The 19,224-nt window shown below is 41.3% G+C and overlaps 1 protein-coding gene across 9 annotated transcripts in view; it reads left to right on the top strand.

The window, feature by feature from the left end:
• LOC126998352 (protein abrupt-like) overlaps window positions 1-19,224 on the top strand; it is a 464,876-nt gene that overhangs the window by 417,150 nt on the left and 28,502 nt on the right. For 2 of the 9 annotated variants that reach the window (XM_050859864.1, XM_050859863.1), the window contains exons 9-11: window positions 6,585-6,875; window positions 11,905-12,012; window positions 16,379-17,842. In XM_050859864.1, coding sequence (XP_050715821.1) covers window positions 6,585-6,875; window positions 11,905-12,012; window positions 16,379-17,221 — 1,242 coding nt within the window. In that variant the 3' untranslated portion in view covers window positions 17,222-17,842. Of the gene's footprint in view, window positions 1-6,584; window positions 6,876-11,904; window positions 12,013-13,078; window positions 13,316-16,378; window positions 17,847-19,224 lie in introns of those variants that run through there. The other 7 variants (XM_050859865.1, XM_050859866.1, XM_050859867.1 and 4 more) reach the window with 5 other exon arrangements.

Genomic DNA, 19,224 nt, shown 5'->3' with positions numbered 1-19,224 from the left:
GAGGCTCTTAGAAGAGTTACATCCAAGGGCGGGGTTCCTGTGGTGTGTGGGGTTCTGCCAAGGCGGCAGGTTGGTGGTATTTGGCTGTCCAGGGCTATTGCATTAAACTGCAGGTTGGCAGATTATTGCAAAGCCAATGGATGGACATTTGTCGACACCTGGGACCATTTCTTTGGCAAGAACCACCTATACCAGGGGGACGGGGTTCACCTCTCATGGGAGGGGGTACAGATTTTGTCTGATGCCCTTGAACATGGATTGGGGGCCCTGCAGGGTTTTTTAGGGTAAGTAAGAAGGGGCCTAAGATGGCAATACCTAGTGGGAGCACTAAATGTAGTAATAATAATAGCAGCTGCAGGGTAAAGCAAGGGGTAGATCTAAATGTGTACTATACAAACAGTAGAAGTATTAGGAATAAGATAGATTTATTGAGGGGAAAGGCATGCGTAGAGAAATTTGATATGATAGCGATCACAGAGTCATGGATAAACACTGCAGACAGACACATTCTCCCAGAATTAGAGATTGAAGGATATAAGTTATTCCACCAGGATCGAATAGGCAGGAAGGGGGGTCGGGTCGCACTCTTCGTCAGGGACAATCTTAAATGTGTCATTAACAACTCAATAAAGGTAGTTAGCAATACAGAATCCCTCTGGGTAGAAACAATTGGTAGGAAGGAGAATCTTGTCATCGGAGTACTTTATAGACCGCCCAACCTTACCAGGGACAGTAGCCAACCCCTTTTGCAGGAAATTAGCATGGCGTCAAGATATAGAAATGCGTGTGTAATTGGGGATTACAATTATAGGAACATAGGATGGGATACTTTATCCGGAGACCAAGAGGCACAGGATTTGTTAGATGTGATACAGGATAGTTTCCTTAAACAGTTAATTAGAACACCAACGAGGGAAGAAAATATTTTGGATTATGCTGTCCAGTTTTGGTGCCCACACTACAGAATGGACATCAGCTTGCTTGAATCAGTTCAGAGGAGGCTAAGAAACCTCCCATATCAAAATAGGCTGAAACATCTAAACTTACATTCACTAGAAAGATGAAGAGTGCAGGGAGATCTGATAGAAGTATTCAAATGGGTCAGTGGTTACAACAAAGGTGGTATAAGTACTGAGAATTAGTCAGCAGGATAGAACATGCAGTAATGGATTTAAATTAGAAAAGTATAGATTTAGGAGAGATATAGGCAAGCATTGGTTTAGTAATAGGGTGGTGGGGGAATAAGCAACATTGAGGTTGGGGATTCATTAGGTAATAGTGATCATAAGGAAATTAGATTTAATATCAAATGGGAGGATAGAGTCAACAGTAACAATACATTAATACCTGACTTCAGGAAGGCGGACTACGAGGGGTTAAGAAAGCAGCTGCAGAGGCTTAGGGGAGTGAGATCAGAAGTAGGTCAGGACCCAGAGCAGGGAGGGGCGTTAATCTCTGGTGAGGTTACTAGTCAGGTCAGTAGCTTGGAGGGTGAGTACAATAGTCTGGTCAGGGAGATTAAACTAGGACAGAAACAGTTTATACCTCACAGGGAAGTCAAGTCAACAGGTAATCACCCGTGATGGAAGACAGAAAGGCTAAAACCTGAAATAGGAAGGAAAAGAGGACTATATGTTAGAATCAAAAGGGGGGAAACTCGCCGAAGGGATAGTTTCAACGATTTAGCTAGAACAGTAAAAAAGAACACGTGTATGGCAAAACGTAATTATGAGATTAGAATTGCCAGGGAAGCAAAGACCAATCCAAAGGGCTTCTTTCAGCTTTATAAGACCAAGGTTAGGGATAAAATAGGGCCGCTTAAGTCAGGAGAAACACTGATTGATAGAGATGACGAAATGAGCGAGGCGTTAAATAGATATTTCTTAACTGTATTTACCAAAGAAAGATTAGATGATATACCTCAGGGAGAACAGATCTACAGGGGAGAAGAGGTAGAAAGATTAACCGACATCAACATGAGTAGGGAGCTCGTGATTAGACAGATAGAAAGACTTAAAGTCACCAAGGCGCCAGGGCCAGATGAACTTTTCCCCAGGGTAATAAAGGAATGTGAAACTGAAATCAGTGGGCAGTATTTAGGAAGTCGCTAGACACAGGGGTGGTGCCTGTTTCATGGAGGCAGGCACACGTTATTCCAATATTTAAGAAGGGTGACAAATCTTCTATGGAAAACTATAGGCTGATTAGTTTGACGTCAGTTATAGGTAAAATGATTGAGTCAATAATAGCTGATAGTATTAGGGACCATATTGACAGACATAATTTAATTCACAACTCACAGCATGGGTTTATTAAAGGTAAGTCGTGCCCCACTAATCTTTTATCCTTTTACAATAGAGTATACGAGGCAGCTGACAATGATGAGAGCTATGATGTAGTTTATCTTGATTTTAGTAAGGCCTTCGATAAGGTACCTCACCAGAGACTGTTGAATAAAGTCAGGGCTCATGGGATAAGAGGGAAGGTATTTGATTGGATTAAGGCGTGGATTAGCGACAGGAAACAGAGGGTTACCATTAACAGTAAAAAATCCGGATGGGGTAATGTTACCAGTGGGGTTCCTCAAGGTTCAGTTTTAGGCCCGCTTTTATTCATTATCTACATCAATGACATAGACAATGGGATAACTAGCGATATAGGTAAATTTGCAGATGACACCAAAATAGGATGCACTATTAGGACAGGGGAGGATGCTTGAGCACTGCAGGAGGATCTCAACAAACTGTCAGCTTGGTCAGAAAAATGGCAGATGAATTTTTACATCACCAAGTGTAGCGTACTTAGTGTAGGAACACGCAGCCCATTACACGGGTATAGTTTAGACTCCACAGCGATAGGCAGATCAGAGTGTGAAAGGGATTTGGGCGTGTTAGTGAACTCTGTCCTAAAACTAAGGAAGCAATGTATTAGTGCAAGGAATAGGGCTAACAGGGTATTAGGCTTTATTAACAGGACGGTAACCAGACTATTTAGTGTTAGTTAGGCCACACTTAGATTATGCTGTCCAGTTTTGGTGCCCACACTACAGAATGGACATCAGCTTGCTTGAATCAGTTCAGAGGAGGCTAAGGAACCTCCCATATCAAAATAGGCTGAAACATCTAAACTTACATTCACTAGAAAGATGAAGAGTGCAGGGAGATCTGATAGAAGTATTCAAATGGGTCAGTGGTTACAACAAAGGTGGTATAAGTAAAGTACTGAGAATTAGTCAGCAGGATAGAACATGCAGTAATGGATTTAAATTAGAAAAGTATAGATTTAGGAGAGATATAGGCAAGCATTGGTTTAGTAATAGGGTGGTGGGGGAATGGAATAGACTCAGCAATCACATAGTTAGTGCAGGGACAATAGCTTGTTTTAAGAGTAGACTGGATAACTACATGGACGAGAATGACAGGTGGCAGTGAGGTGTGGGTGCAGTAAGGAGACAGGGTACTGAAGCATACGCTCATACCGAAGGTAAACGAGGATCAAGCCTCTACCTGTAACCCCTGAAACTACACCTCACCCATCATGAGTAATAGGGGGGATTCTGGAGCTGCCCTGTGTAGGCCACTCGGCCTCTTGCAGTTTCCCTATGTTCTTATGTTCTTACGTAGGGGCAGTGTCATACTGAGTATTATTACTGACATGACGCAAGCGTACTGCGCACTGATTGGACGGCGTGGGAGTGTGGTGAGTGCCGACAGATCGTGGTGCGCACCTGATCACCCGCGTGATATGCAAGTAGTAGGAACCAGTTGGACCCAGTGATAACGTAGTAACGGACGGATAGGTGCTCAGCAAAGGCTTGGTAGCAGCGTAGTAGTGGAGCAATTACGCTTTTCCAACCCATCTTCACCACGTCCTGAAAATTTTTCTGAGCGTGGCGAGCACTTGCTGCACGTAGTAAGGACCATCTCTGGTGTGATGGGGCCTTAAACAAAAAATTAATTAAGTTAAAACATGACCTAAAAGACCAATGTTTGAATTAGCTTCCCAGGAAGCAGAACTATCATGTATAGCTGAAAAGATTCTGGCTTCTCAGGTTAGCAAATAAGGTAAATTATTGTCTACCTCTGAGTAAACAACAGTGACAATTTTCATCAACAAGTTGTACGGTGAGTTGGGGAGGGATCGTACATGTGGACGTAACATACAAACGCTCCCATGAGCTTATTTATGAAATTAGGGATGTTAGTGACTAATCAGCTGAGAAAGAAAATGGAGGCGCACAGCTGACACCCGCCATTTCCACCCTACTCCACACGCTGTACTTACTTACTTACTTTTTTTTTTGCATGTCATGTAATATTTTGCCACTTAATTTATGGCTTCTGGTGCTCACAAATATCTGAGGAGTGCAATGGTAAGGTATTGGATACCAAGATATGTATATATGTGATGATATGACAAAGATGAAGTGAAGTCTTCCCATAGGGAATGCGGTGATGGTTGTTTACAGTTAAATGGCATGCTATGGACGTATCGTACAACTCGGATTTTGAACGTACGGAATGTCCACATGTAAACAAACATTTTTATGTTTTGTGTGTTGTAGTAGCCTACTTGTTTAGAAAAAGGGCAAATATAATACAGCAGTGTAATCTATGATAGTGCAACCTATCTTATAGGCAATTTAAAGATTCTGCTGCTAATCTTCACAGTGTTTTCATTGTGAGCTTTTTGTGTTCAGTTCCAGATCAAGAACAGTGAAGGATACACCAAAATAAAAGGATGTATTTTATATATAAATCCTCTGACCTTATGGTGCTGTAGCAAAGCCTTTCAATAGCATAAAATATTGTTAAATTTAATTTTAATGATCTTCAGTGACTTAAAAATCTTCCATTTATTGAATATCAACCTACATGACGATGGTTGGAGAAGGAGCAAAACACCCAAGTTCCAATTTCTAGATGTATTTAATATGCCATCAAGGAGTGACAATAGAGGGGCCCAGACACATGCAAGGAAAAAGGTTGGAGGTGGTGTCTGCAGGAAAGGCAGGCTGTGAATCCTAAAACCTCTGAATCAGCTACTTACATCACTTTCTAAGGCCCCTTCCACACTTGCGGGCGAGGCCCCCGCGTCCACACTTATTACGCGGACCCGTGTCAACTTATGACTGATGTTTTCAATGGAACCTTTCACACGCCGTGGACATCGCCCACGTGCGGGCGATCATCCGCGCGCGGGCGAAATTCAACACGGGGCCCCCCTTGGGTCATCTGCGGGCCCGCGTCCACGCGTAGCAGCAAAGGGTACAGTGTTCAATGTGTGTTTTTACACGGCGCGGGCGGTGCCCACGGCCCACGCATCTCCAAAGAAAACTCATTCAGTAACCTGGTTGAATTCAGTGTGATTTGTTGTGCGTTCATTTTAATTTTTCACTTTTTTTTAACTTTATTTATAGGAAGAATTTTGATGCTCTTCTCTCTCGTGTTCACTTCCTCATCTTTCCTCTCTCTTCTCTCCTTTTTCCCATTTTCTCTTTTCACTCTGCCATCTATCTTAGTTTTTGGTCTTTCATTTTATTAATTTTATTCCTTTATCTCCCTTCCTCCTCCAGCTCTATTTTTGTCTCTCCTTTCCTCCAGATGACCATGCTTTCCCTGGTTTTCATTACATTTTCTTGTCTTTCGCCTGCCTCCTTCCACCTTCGTGTGGGTGGTGGGCAGTTTTCACCCTCGCCGTCTGAAAGGATACGCGGGAAGGCCTGCGTCCGCGTTATAAGCACGGACACGGGTCTCTCCCGCAAGTGTGAAAGAGGCCTAAGGGAGTAAACCAAGATGTGCGAAGCAAATCCAAAACGAGCGATCCAGAGGGAACAAAACAAATGGTTGGGAGCGAACCACCAAACATACATAAACTACATTTATTCACCACACAACCATAACAAACAAATATCACTTCATACATTACTTTATCATCTTGTAAGAATTAGCATGCTCACTCCTTTTATTAGGTTTAAGCTTTGTGATGTGTAGGATTACATAATGTGATTCAAACCATTTGATACTAAATATTTTTGTACTTTCTATGATAATAAAACACAATAAATAATCTTTCACTGTATTTCAACATACAGTGTTTTGTACATATCTATTTATGTTGCCCATCACTTTAAAATCATCATTTGGGCCCATGTAATGAAATGTGGTGGCAAATTGGTAATTTATTTAATTGCTTTTTTTTTCTGGGGGACCTATATGCCTGTACAGATCGTCCACGCCTGTGGACGATCTGTACATTTTTTTTTTTTTTTTTTTTTTCTACCTTATTTTTACCCACTAATATTGTGATGCCATAACTGTGCCTCACATACAATACATGTATAGCCAGATGATTATATTTTAAAGCATAATCACTTCAACTTTACATAATTTTGTTTACGATTATTCGAAGAAAAAAATGTACGATCCCTCCCCAACTCACCCTTTGCCCGGTGAATTATATTATGAAGACTTCCCTCAAACATGCATCTGTATTAACATGGAAATGTACATAAATACCAGTTTATTTGTAGTGCTTTAATTTTAAATTCCTGAATTATATGACTAATTATGATATTTTCTTAGGAACTCTTTGCTGATGCCACATTAATATGTGGAGAGAAGCAGTTTGCAGTTCACCAGTTTGTCCTGAGTACATGTAGTCTGTACCTAGAGAACCTATTCAAGAGCATCCCTGGTGAGCACCCAGTGCTGATGCTGCCTGACACTCCACCCAAGGCCATGGAGAAACTTCTGGACTTCATGTACCTTGGGCAGGCAGATTTAACTCAAGATGACTTTGATCAGCTCCTAGACCTTGCTGAGGAACTTAGAATCATAGGACTGATACAGACCAACTATGATGCTGAGAACCAGGTACTGTTATGCTCAGCTTACAACTGTAATGCTATATTTAGTACACTTCTTACTCCTCATCCCCTTTATGTTAGCAGGGTGTGGCCATACAGTTCATCATTGTTGACTATATTCAACTTTTCAGCTCCAACTGATATTGTGTTCAGAATAAAGAATGGCAAGCCTAAATGAGCACTCCTTTCCAAAGTCACTGCATAACATGCAGATATGATATACGTACTGGAAATGTTTCAATTATTTCAGTTCCCTACGATCTTTATCCTTCTTTGCAACAATTTTGCCTCCTGCATTATACATTCATACAGATGGTGGCAGTCATAGTCCTTCCCTAATTCTAGTTTTGATTTATAACCCATCATTGAGACTTTCTCATGAGCCATGCTCTGACTAGAGAAATTCCTTACTCCCTTGAATTCAGTCAAAGAACACAGTTGTACAGGTTACCTGTTTTTTTCAGTAAAGGTAAAGTTGAGAACGAGCACTATTAGCTGCACATGGACAACATGCTCATCTCTGTATGATTGGATCCTGAGTCTGGTGTGTTAGAACCCTTTAACCCAGGACAGCTGCATGTGGATGCAGTGCTCATCTCTGTATTATTGGCTCATGAGCCTGTGGTGTGTAAAAACACATTAACCCAGGACATAGGGCCAGTGCAACATCCAGGTTACCAAGGGGCTTCGTGGTACAGTGGTTAGCACACTCAGCTCACAACCGGGAGATCCCCCAGGTTCGATTCCCAGGCGGAGTGGAAAATATTGGGCGTCTTTTCTGATACCCTACGCCCCTGTCCACCTAGCAGTGAATGGGCACCAGGTATTAATCAGGGGTTGTGTCCCGTCTCCTGGGATCTGTTCCCTTCTCCTATAATTCCTTCCCCCTCCTGTCTCTCTCCGGCATATGACCACAGATGTTGCACCGACTAAACAAAACTTTCCAACTTTTCCAGGTTACCACAGTTTGCCATCCCTAGGTTTTTCCAAGTACAGTGGAACCTCGGTTTTCGTAATTAATCCGTTTGAAAAAGTCTGACGAAAACTGAAGCAATATTTCCCATTAGAAATAATGTGAATCCAATTAATCTGTTCCAGACATCCAAAAATATTAACAAAAAATACATTTTATACAGAATAACTATAGTTTTACATACAGCAAACAATGAGAAATAAATATAAATGACTAATGAAATGGATAAATTAACATTTAACATCACTTTTACCTTTATTGAAGACTCTTGCTGGCGTATGGAAGATGGCGAGGAGGGGAGAGGGAGGAGGAGAGGTTATTGTTTGGAAGGGGAATCCCCCTGATGATAATTATCGATGTAGTACAGGTAACTCTCAATTTACTTGAGTATTGGGTCCTTGAAGAGGTCGCGTAAATCAAAAACAATGTAAATCAAACAAGAGGTAGGTTTCTGTCGAAAAATAAACACCATATTTTGCGGCGTATAACACGCTCCCCAAACTTTAATACAATTTTGAAAAAATAAAAAGTTCTTAAAATGCTCAGAAATATGTACAGGTTAAAGAACATTGACAATGTACAGTTTCCCGAAATTTATATATTTTTGGTGTAATCTTTACTGCTTGAATTGACAAGTGTCCTTGAGTAAAGCAATAAAAATGGCGGCCGGGCTGGTGTTGTGAGAAATACATCCCCATAAACATACTGATGATGCACAGCTTCTGTTATCATAATAAGCATATTATTCTCACCATCACTCGTAGGTTATGACAGACAACTAGGCAAGACACAATTCACACGGTTCTGGTGACACGCAGCATGCAGCTGTTTGTTGTTTGGGTGTGGTTGTGTGGTTTTCAAACAATGCAAATGGCGGCCGGGCTGGTGTTGCGAGAAATATCTCCTCATACATACTGATTATGTACAGCTTCTGAGATCATAATAAGCATATTGTTCTCATAGTCACTCGTAGGTTATGACAGACAACTAGGCAAGACACATTTCATGCGGTTCTGGTGACACGCGGCATGCAGCTGTTTGTTGTGTGGGTGCGGTTGTGTGGTTTGTAAACAATGCAAATGGCGGCCGGATGTGAAATAACTCCTCGTACAGGACTCATGATGTACAGTTTCTGATATCATATTTACCCCATTATTCTCACTAATATTAATAATTAATAATGAACACATGGATATTTTTTTCAAATATGATTCTTTTATGTAGCTTGTACTGCTCCTTAGTCATACAATCGTAGGCCAGCTGTGACATCAAGGTCAAGATCATACAAATGGCGCCCGACGGGAAAACGGGATAACATCAAGGCATGGGCGATCCTCCACCGATTTAATTTTTGTATAGTAGTTATTTGATCGCCCTGTATTCTGTGGTAACATATTATAAGACAGCTATGGACTATGACGGATCATTAACCCCTTCGCGCTGGATGTTCAAAAAGCCCGCCTGGCTGATATACGGTGTGCTCAGCCGCGCGCGCGGTAGCGCGCGGGAAACCTGAGCCGGCATGTATCTGCTTGTCACCTCCGTATATTATGCTGCTGAAAGCCCTCATTACATGTATCCTGTATTTGCAAAACAGCATACACGACGAGTCAACATATACTTGCTATGCATAATATAAATTGCGCCAACGCGAAAAAAAAAAAAAGCGAAATAAAGAAAGGGGAGAAAGGGGCAAGGGGGAAAGAAATAGAGAAAGCAGATGATTGTATAGAGGAGGAAGAATGTCGGGAAATTATCAGAGAGAGAGAGAGAGAGAGAGGTGGGCGAGACGTGATGGTGTCGGCGCCACCGTTGCCAGATTATCATACTCGTAGCCTCGTATTTACCGGTTTCTGAGGCATAACTATTGCCAAAACACACCAATAATTAACCATTCTAATGATAACTGTATATGAAGGCAATTATTGGGGTCGAGGAGGCAGATTTTTGAGTCGGAAATTGGCAGACAGGAGGCCAAGTACGACAATCTGGCAACGTTGGTCAGAGCCTCGGTGTCTGAGAGAGAGAGAGAGAGAGAGAGAGAGAGAGACAGCCAATGAGACTTCCTAATTTTAGACACAAGGCGGGAAGAAGGCGGTGCATTCTGTAGCTCATTTTTTGTGATTGGTGGGAACAAGGATGGTGGGAGGAGCAATTGGATTTCAAGGACAGCATTCGGCGTCTTTACTTAGTAACCAACACAAAGTACGGGACAACTCAATAGAAGAAGAAACAGAATAGAAATATGACGCCTACGTAGGCGTCATTGTATATGCTACTGGGGCTTCATGACGCCTACGTAGGCATCATCGTATTGAAGGGGTTAACAATAACAAAGGTAAGTTTGCAGTTGTTATTGGATAAGACGAAACACAGACCCTTAAAAACACTCCAAAGAAGAAAAAAATCATTAAAAATTTGTACATTCGGCGTATAACGCGCAGGGCTAAACTTTCAGGTATTTTTTATGTGAAAAAGGTGTGCATTATACATTCAGTGGAGAGAGAGAGAGAGAGAGAGAGAGAATATCCATATCACCGAGATATCCAATCAGGCACTCAGTCTCAGCCTCACTCGTCTGAGAAAGAAATGAGGGACTGCATGAGCGCCTGGCTAGTATTGGTACCAGTACCATACCGTATAGCTGGTACCGTTAGTATCGGTACTGGTACCGGTACCTGTCCACCCCTATCGTTGAGTAGCGTGGCAGCGTGGGTACTGTATTGTTGTTAAGTGGCACACGGGAAGAACTGAGCTCAGCTGTGTGGCCGCGGCGCCGTGTGAGTCCAGTTGCGTGAGACATATGGTGGCCACTCCATAAAATATCGCGTATAAGTGGAAAAAACGTGTAAATTAAACATTTATTTGGATTTTGGACACCGCGTTATTTCAAAAACGCGTAAAACAAACTTGCATAAATCGAGAGTTACCTGTACTTACCTCATGTACGAAATATGGATGAGAAAACAGTCAAGTCCATGGTTCAGCTGACGACATTGTTGGAACATGGTGTTGCCGCTTCCTCTGTGTAAAAAGCATATAGCTTGAACAATTGAATATTTCGCAGTTCTTCTACTTCCACTTATAAATAAACAAAATGCTCTTCTTATTGTGATAACATAATCCTCGCTCATACGTTTCACTTTATATAAATAAACAAAATGCTCTTCTTATTGTGGTAACATAATCCTCGCTCATACGTTTCACTTTATAGAACATATTTGACGCTCTCAATAAATGTGACACCTTGCAGAATAACATCACAACGTTAATTCGCTTGAACACCAAAGTCTTATAAACGTGTTTGTATCTGTAATCTTTTCCTCATATTCGGGTCAAGGACTGAAATTCACGTATTTTACGCCAATGAGAATATACTAGCACTTCATCGTGCATTTATGATGATATAATTTCTAATTATGTTCAAAGGGAAAGGTTCAAGGGAGGTCTGGTGGTACTTTGGAAATGCCAAGTTTTCCTTCGAGGATGATGTTGGGAGACGAGCATATGGCTGTGAGTCACGAACGCATGGGATGCTTTTTGTGGGCGCTCAATTCCAGGAAATGAGTGGCTTAGTCATGCAGGCAGGTGGACGAGTTTGGTATGGATCATTTTCAAGTGTACGAAAACTGAGCGGATGTATGAAAACTGGGACAAAATTTCAACGAAAAAAGTCGTCGAAAAACGAATTGTATGAAAACTAGGGCATATGATAACCAAGGTTTGACTGTACACCTTAATCGACCATCCTGTAAGGAAGGATAAACGGCTGGGAGGGCTGTACACTGACTGCCCAGGCCCACTGATTCGTCATTAGACATGCTAACCATCACATCACAGAGACGCGTTAATTCAGTCATATACCATGTGCAAAGCCATGATTAGTAGAACAGCTTACTGTGTACACACTTATCTTGATAAGTCATATATGTAAGTCTTACATTTATTTACCCTTTTTGTTATCCTTCAGTCATATATTAGAAGTAAAGATTGTAATGGTGATGGAAATTGTTATTGAAAAGAGGAAAAAAGAATTGCTAATTATGTGGAGTTGTTTTTGCAGAGATGGAGTCTTTCACTAGACAAAGATGGCAGAAAGGACAAAGTGAATGCTAGTAAAGACAAAGGAGGAGCCACTTTTGATGGCACATCTAAGATTACAAGCAAAAAGGTCAGTCTTAATATAGTTTCAGGGACTTTTTTTTAACTCCAGCTGATTTTATTCACCTGATTTTATTCACTTAAGAATTGACATAAATTTTAAGGTAATCGTTTCATATTTTTCTATATTTTGTATACTCTATTCATTTTTAGAATCTCATCTAACAGTGTGACCACTTGTTCTAGATGAAATATGAGGACAAGATTTGAATTGGCTTTGATGAATGAGAAAAGTGTATGTAATATAAAAACTTCATGATGAATTAGTATGTAATTTCATCTGATGTTAAGTAAGGTGTTCATCACAATTAATATCACCCATTTCATGTCGTTATAGTCTGATTAGCCATGAACTTTTTTTCAATTAGTTTTGTGTTTTTGCCAGTAGTATCCCATCCTGATGGCACCACTTCCTCACTGCGGTGGCTATGTATAAAAATTGTCACAATCATATCTTGTTCATTTGAGTTTTAACTCAGAAATGTTTTAGACACTTACAGGTAGTTGTAGATATTTCCAGTTTCTTACATATTTCATAAATGTAAACTCATTGATTACAGAAGGACTAAAGTGATGAGTGAGGGGAAAGTGTATTACTGAAGGAATTTGAATGAAGATGTAGTGGTAGATTGGATGTTCTGTGTTTTCTAAAAATAATGGTGGATGTAGCTGCAAGAGTGGCAGGGTACAAAGCACTTAGAAATAGACTTTTGACTGAAAAGTTGGTTGGAATAATTAAGAGAGATTAGTGAAGAGCAAGAAAGGTCTTAAGAAGGAAGCGGAGACATCAATTAATCGCCATTCATATGACAGTAGAGAAGTATTTAAAGAGGATAGAAAATTATCACAGTATTTATGGATCAGGAAAAAGCTTATGATAGGGTAGACAGAAGCCTGTTTCTAAAGGTTTATAGCATAGGAAATACTACCATATTTTTTGGTGTATAATGCACATATGTGTATAAAATGTACCTCTACTTTCAAGTGTTTTTTCAGAAAAAATATTCTAATCTCCAATTAATTATTTTGACAAAACTATTCACAAATTCTGAAAATATGATGTATCATGCAAACAGGCATCAAGATTCCATGTGGAGCACAACGGCATTTGCATAACAGTAAACCTTCAGAATTACTCACGATTCAAGATAGCAGACCTGACCACCAACCCACCCACCGAACACATGCATTTTTCATTTTTTTTCTGAAATTATTAGAACTTTACCTAAACCACACCCGCACTTTTTTTTTAATTAACAACTTCACCTGAACCTTAGGGATAATAACCTATCACCACAGAAATAGTAATCTAATGCTGCATGTATGTATGTAAGTACCCACGCTGCGCTACTCAACAAATAAGGTGGGCAGTTACTGGTGGTACAACTACCTAGTAATATATACAGTACAATACACCACAATCAGCGGTACCAACCCACACTAGCCACTCATGGTGTCCCTCATTTCTTCCTCACTTCCTCTGAGGCTGAGACTGAAGACCTGGTGCTATCCTCGTGGATATGGATATTCTCTCTCTCTCTCTGAATAAGCATAATATTCCACCATCACTCGTTATGACAGAGAACTAGGCAAGACACAATTCACTGCGTTTCTGGTGACCTGCCATGCAGGTGTGGTTGTGTGGTTTTAAAAAATAAATAAAAGGCCTGGCTGGCTGGGTATTAGCAGAAATATCTCTACTGAGCTTGTACTGCTCTCCTTTTTAGTCATCAAATCAAAGCCTAAAAATCATTAAAATTTGTACATTAGTAGTACAAAGCGGGGGTAGGACTGTGTGCGCTATATATTTGAAAAAATCTGTATTTTTTTTTTCTGAAACCCTGATCTTGTTGATTTTTTTTGTTTTGATTTTTGATTCTGCCTCTCCAAAATAATAAATCGAATCGAGAGTTACCTGTATTCAGTTGTATAAATCTCACAAGCGAGCATTCACAATGGAATCAGTTGTAAGATTGAAGATTAGCATGTTAAAATCTACCCCCAATAATTATTTAACCACCAGAGTAAGTTTGGTGTAATCCTAGAGTAATACCTCCATCACAAGGACTAAACTGGCACTGGCAATGTGGGAAACCCAAAATCAGAGTCGGTAATGATGGAATAAGTACTGCCTGTGGGTAATGCTAATTCGGGATATAGGCACCTCTCATCCTGTCGTGGGCAACACTAATCCTGTGGTGTCAGCAGTTTGTCCCTTGGCGCCCCTCAGGCAGTTCACACCTGGTCGGTATCGCGTACACACCTACTCGCTCGTATTCTGTTACTTTCCATATAATATATGGACTTTAATTTATTCAATGTTTATCTATCCCATCATTACAAGTGCAGATAATAACCTGAACAACATGGCGCAGTGAGTAGAATACTTTGGAAAGGTAAATAGTGATGAAATAAGTGTACAAGCTGGTTGGCGCCACGTCCAGCCTTACCCGCATTCCATTTGTGACCTTGCTCACCTGTGCTGGTGAGTGGGGCCCAGGGCCACACCCACCGCCTGTGACCTCCGTTTATTGCTCTGTGGTTATTTACGATTTACATCCGGTCCAAGCTGTTGAGGCACCGCCCCTGTATATCATTGAAATAACGCAGTGTAAGCATATAACCTATGGGTAAACGCAGCACTTGGAAAACCAGTAGTGACATCACCGCAACCCCACCCACCATGCCCACTGCTTCACCACCTCAGATGGAGGAGTCACCAGAACCTCCCCTACAATAGGCCGGGGAAGGGGCAGTCACACCCTCCTCCCCTCCCTCCGCATGTCGTGCTTTCTGTAATGGATGCGGGAGGACGCGGCACAACATCGGGAAGACAAATGGCTTCGTCGTGAGGAAGACACACGGTGTTTCGAGGCACTGCTGGTAAGTGTCTGTCAGCAGCCCCCACCTCCTGACCAAACACCACCAGAGCAGGGCCAGACACCACAGCTGGGCACCGCTGAAGCAGAACAGCGGGCCTCCATCAAAGCCTCCGCCGTCACTCATGCCTCTCTCTTCTGGCGGGACGTTCCAACAATTCCGGCAATGGAGGGGCCGGTGGGAGGATTACGCCACCTTGGTGGAACTGTCAACCATGCCCCAAGGAATGCAACTCACCCAGCTGAGGATGTGCTTCTCCACGGAGACACTCTGTGTCCTGAAGAACACGCTTCAGATTTCCCACGATTCCCCGCACACAGTGGAAGAGGTGCTTGACCTCCTGCAGGAGCACATGAAGAGTCAGAACAGCGAAGCGATCTGCCGACATGCTATCTCCACCTGTAAGCAAGCCGAGGATGAGAGCTTCGACGACTTTCATTCACGTCTCAAGAGTCTTTCGGAAGAGATTGATGTGTGTGCAGGGGCATGTTGCGAGGAAGTCTGGATCCCCATGTAAACGTACCTGTGTCATTGCTCCGCCACTCATCAGCTGACAAAAGTAAACAAAGATGGACTCGGAAAGCAACATGTTGCTACGTACACTACACCACAACCTCACCCCAATATATACCACTCCAACGCTGCACCACACACCATTTTGCACCTAAACACAGCACCACAGCACTCCTACACTGTTACACTTGTCACTACAGCATTGACTTGCTTCTACACTGCACTGCTACTTCCATGCTAATAAGGTAGCTGTGTGGTGGGGGGGGGGGGGGGGGTAGCAGTGGTGTAACATAGCAGTGTGTTAGGGTTGTGATGGGGTGTGTTGTAGCTCATTACTTCCTCTGTCACCTCGAACCTATGATGTCTTCTAGCCCCTCCCCCCAAAAAATCTCCCAAAATTACGGGCTTGTGTCCAATCACATAATTTAGGATATAATGCTAAGTCAGCAATAGATATTTCCTGAACCAGGTATGCAAATTCAGTTTTCCTGAGAAATACCTTCATTATTTTGATAATTATAACTAATAGCAACAGTAGTGATAGTAATAATAATGTTCCATGTTGAATATGTTATAAAATAAAGCCACATGAATTTAAAAAGCCTGTAGGCTAGTAGGCTTTATGAGGCAGACATAGGTGTCACTGTATATTGTCCTGAGGCTTCATGATGCTGACATAGGCATCACCTTTCTGAAGTGGTTAAATGACACTTTTGTGAATCTTATCTTTTCCCTATGAACAAAGTTGCATCATTCATCCATAAGCATCATTGTACAAAGCATTAATTAGTGTATATATATTCTACTAGCTTTAACCTCAATATTTTGGAATGCCTTTCATGAACAAATTAGTCACCCAGGGCTTTGTTTTCTATCATCAACCTGCCTTTGATACCGACTGAGAACAGATTCATTTATGACAGCAATGACTTAATGTTAAGTATGGTAATTGTGAATCACAAAATCAAATTTGCCTTCAACAGGTTTCTCAAGACCCCAGTAAAGGTGCCATGAAGAAGTATACAAAAGCAAAGACCAAAGAATCAAAGAAAATTAAAGATAAAGGTGAAAATATTGTAAAGAAATCAATAGAGATTGAAGATAATACAAAAGATGACCAAGTAACAAGTTGTTTATTATCTTGCTCAGAGTGCCCATTCAGAGCACTTTCAGCATCAGTGATGACTCAACATAAATACAAACATTCTCTTGGAAAGCCATACAAATGCCCCTACTGCCATGTTCGACACTCAGTGGAAGAACTCCACATTGCACACCAGAAACGAATTCATCCCAAATCAGAGGTTGTCGTCAATAAGTGTATCAATGCGGGACTTGGAGAGTCTGAGGGAAGCATAAACTCATCTTCGTGGACATCAGAATGTGTTTCTCTTTCATCCTGCCCATCAAGTATCCAACAAACCTGCAAAAATTATAAAGTTGCCCCATCAGAGACACCACTAACAAGTGCTTGCACTGAAGCAAATGACTCTAATATTGCAAAAGTTATCCCTGAGAACTACATGTCTGCAGTACAAACAGAACTCACACTGCAATCCCTGAGACAGACAAAATCAAAACCACTCATTTTGCCATCACCAGATTGTCGTATTCTATCAGCCTTGTTACAATCACCAAGTAGAACTCAGAAAACTGGCAAAAGACACAGGGATTGCATTCCACATGAAGATGAAAATACTAAACGGCATTGCTTACGGCAGTCATCCACTTCTACAACAGTGAATATTTCTGAAACTAGTTCAGAAACTACTCACCAAAAAAGTGTCATTGGACTCAAAAGGAACCTCAGACCCAGGAAGAGATAGTGGCTAACACTGGTGCTAAGAATCCCTGGATTTTGTCAGGCCACCTTTGGAATCTGCCCCTGGCAACTTGGCTGTTTTGCTAAAACTGAAGTATAAAAGGTGGAACGTCATAGCAAGCCTACATGCAAACTCCATTCCCATCTTTAGCATCAATCAGTTATTCTGACCATGAACTTTTAAGCATCTATTTATTTTCCTTTACTCAGGGCTACAGATGATGATGTAAGAATGATGCGTGTGAAACATTCCATATGGCGATCTAGCTGGAAGTTCCCAGACTAAACAACTACCTTGCCAGTTTGTATGTACCATTCCAATTAACACTTATACCAAAAATAATTATGTTTTATACTTCATCTCAATTATCCCAATTTTCCAGAGGATTTTTATTCCTGATTGTAAAATTTCATACAAATTGGTAAAGATAGTCTATACTGGTAAGAGACCCCAATTCAGTCACCTGGAGCAATGGCTAACAATACACAAGCACCTCAGTAATCCTGCCTGATTTGTCTGAGATTATTTCCTAAAGCACAGTCATCCTTCACAAGTAATATTTCACAGCCCAAAACCTCAAATTTCAACTTGTACTGAAGAAAACAAGTTGTCTTCCTTATATGTATGTATATATATATTTTATATATATATATATATATATATATATATATATATATATATATATATATATATATATATATATATATATATATATATATATATATATATATATATATATATATATATATATATATATATATATATATATATATATATATATATATTTTAGATTAGTGTAGCCAGGAGTAAATTCTCTTTTAAGCATGAGATTGAATGAAATACTGTTTCTGCATTATTCAGCTTCTGCTGCGTTTTTCTATTAGTCTTATCAACTCTCTTTTTGACGGTGTCTAAAGACCGAGGAGCTGTCCAAAAGTTGGGTTGGTGGTTGCTACGTTTCGTTCCTGCGTAGGGAAGATGTTCTGGCTGTATGGAGGTGGGTCATCTGGGTTGCTCCTTTTATATCGCGTTCTGGCTTGTGATTGGCCGGTGTGGCGTGTACAAGTAGCCGATAAATGCTGTGGCGTCCCTCGCTGCGCAGGTGTCTAGGTGTTGTTTTTCTGCTACTTCTCTTCTGCGTTGGTAAGATTTGCAGATCTTGGGCTTGAGTGTTCATCGTTGGCCTAGATCTTCAATGTAGAGGCTTCCAGGAACAACAGTCGGCGTGTGTCAGTTTCCTTGTCAAGTATTTTCGTTGAATCTTCTAGGTGGCTGCGTGCTAAGGTTTCCTTTTTCTTGACTGAGTAATGTATCTTGATAGCACCATTTTGTATGTGGCATGTTAGCGCCTAGTCAGTTTTGTCCGTGTCATCCCGATGTATGTATGAGGCCCTGAGTCCTCAATAAGCGCAGGTGTGCTCGTAGATGACATGGTCTTCCTGAAGAGGTGCCGGTGGTGGTGTTTGGCGGTTCTTGATTAGTAGGTTGGCTGTTTTGGAGGTCTTGTAGTAGATGATGAGTGATATGGTTTGCTCTGCGTTTGTTGGTTTCACATTCTTGTGGATGATATCTTTGATCACTCTTTCATCTGTCTTGTACTCGGTGGACATGTAGTTCCTGTAGTAGAGATTGATGTTGTTTTGGTTTGTAGAAGTGGTTGCAGGAAACTGACCCATGCCGACTGTTGTTCCTGGAAGCCCTCTACATTGAAGATCTAGGGCCAACGATGAACACTCAAGCCCAAGATCTGCAAATCTTACCAACGCAGAAGAGAAGTAGCAGAAAAAACAACACCTAGACACATGCTTGCGAGGGACGCCAGCATTTACCTTCTTCTTGTTGCCATCAAGGCTTATTTGTTCACGGCCAATCACAAGCCAGAGCAGCATATAAAAGGAGCAACCCAGACGACCCAGCTCCATTCAGCCTGAAGATGTTCCCTAGGCAGGAACGAAACGTTGCAACCAACAACCCAACTTTTGGACAGCTCCTCGGGGCTTTAGACA

This window comes from Eriocheir sinensis, chromosome 14, assembly GCF_024679095.1.
Source record: "Eriocheir sinensis breed Jianghai 21 chromosome 14, ASM2467909v1, whole genome shotgun sequence".
Taxonomy (NCBI): domain Eukaryota; kingdom Metazoa; phylum Arthropoda; class Malacostraca; order Decapoda; family Varunidae; genus Eriocheir; species Eriocheir sinensis.
Note: the sequence above shows the minus strand (reverse complement) of the source record. Positions and strands in the feature narration are given on the sequence as shown.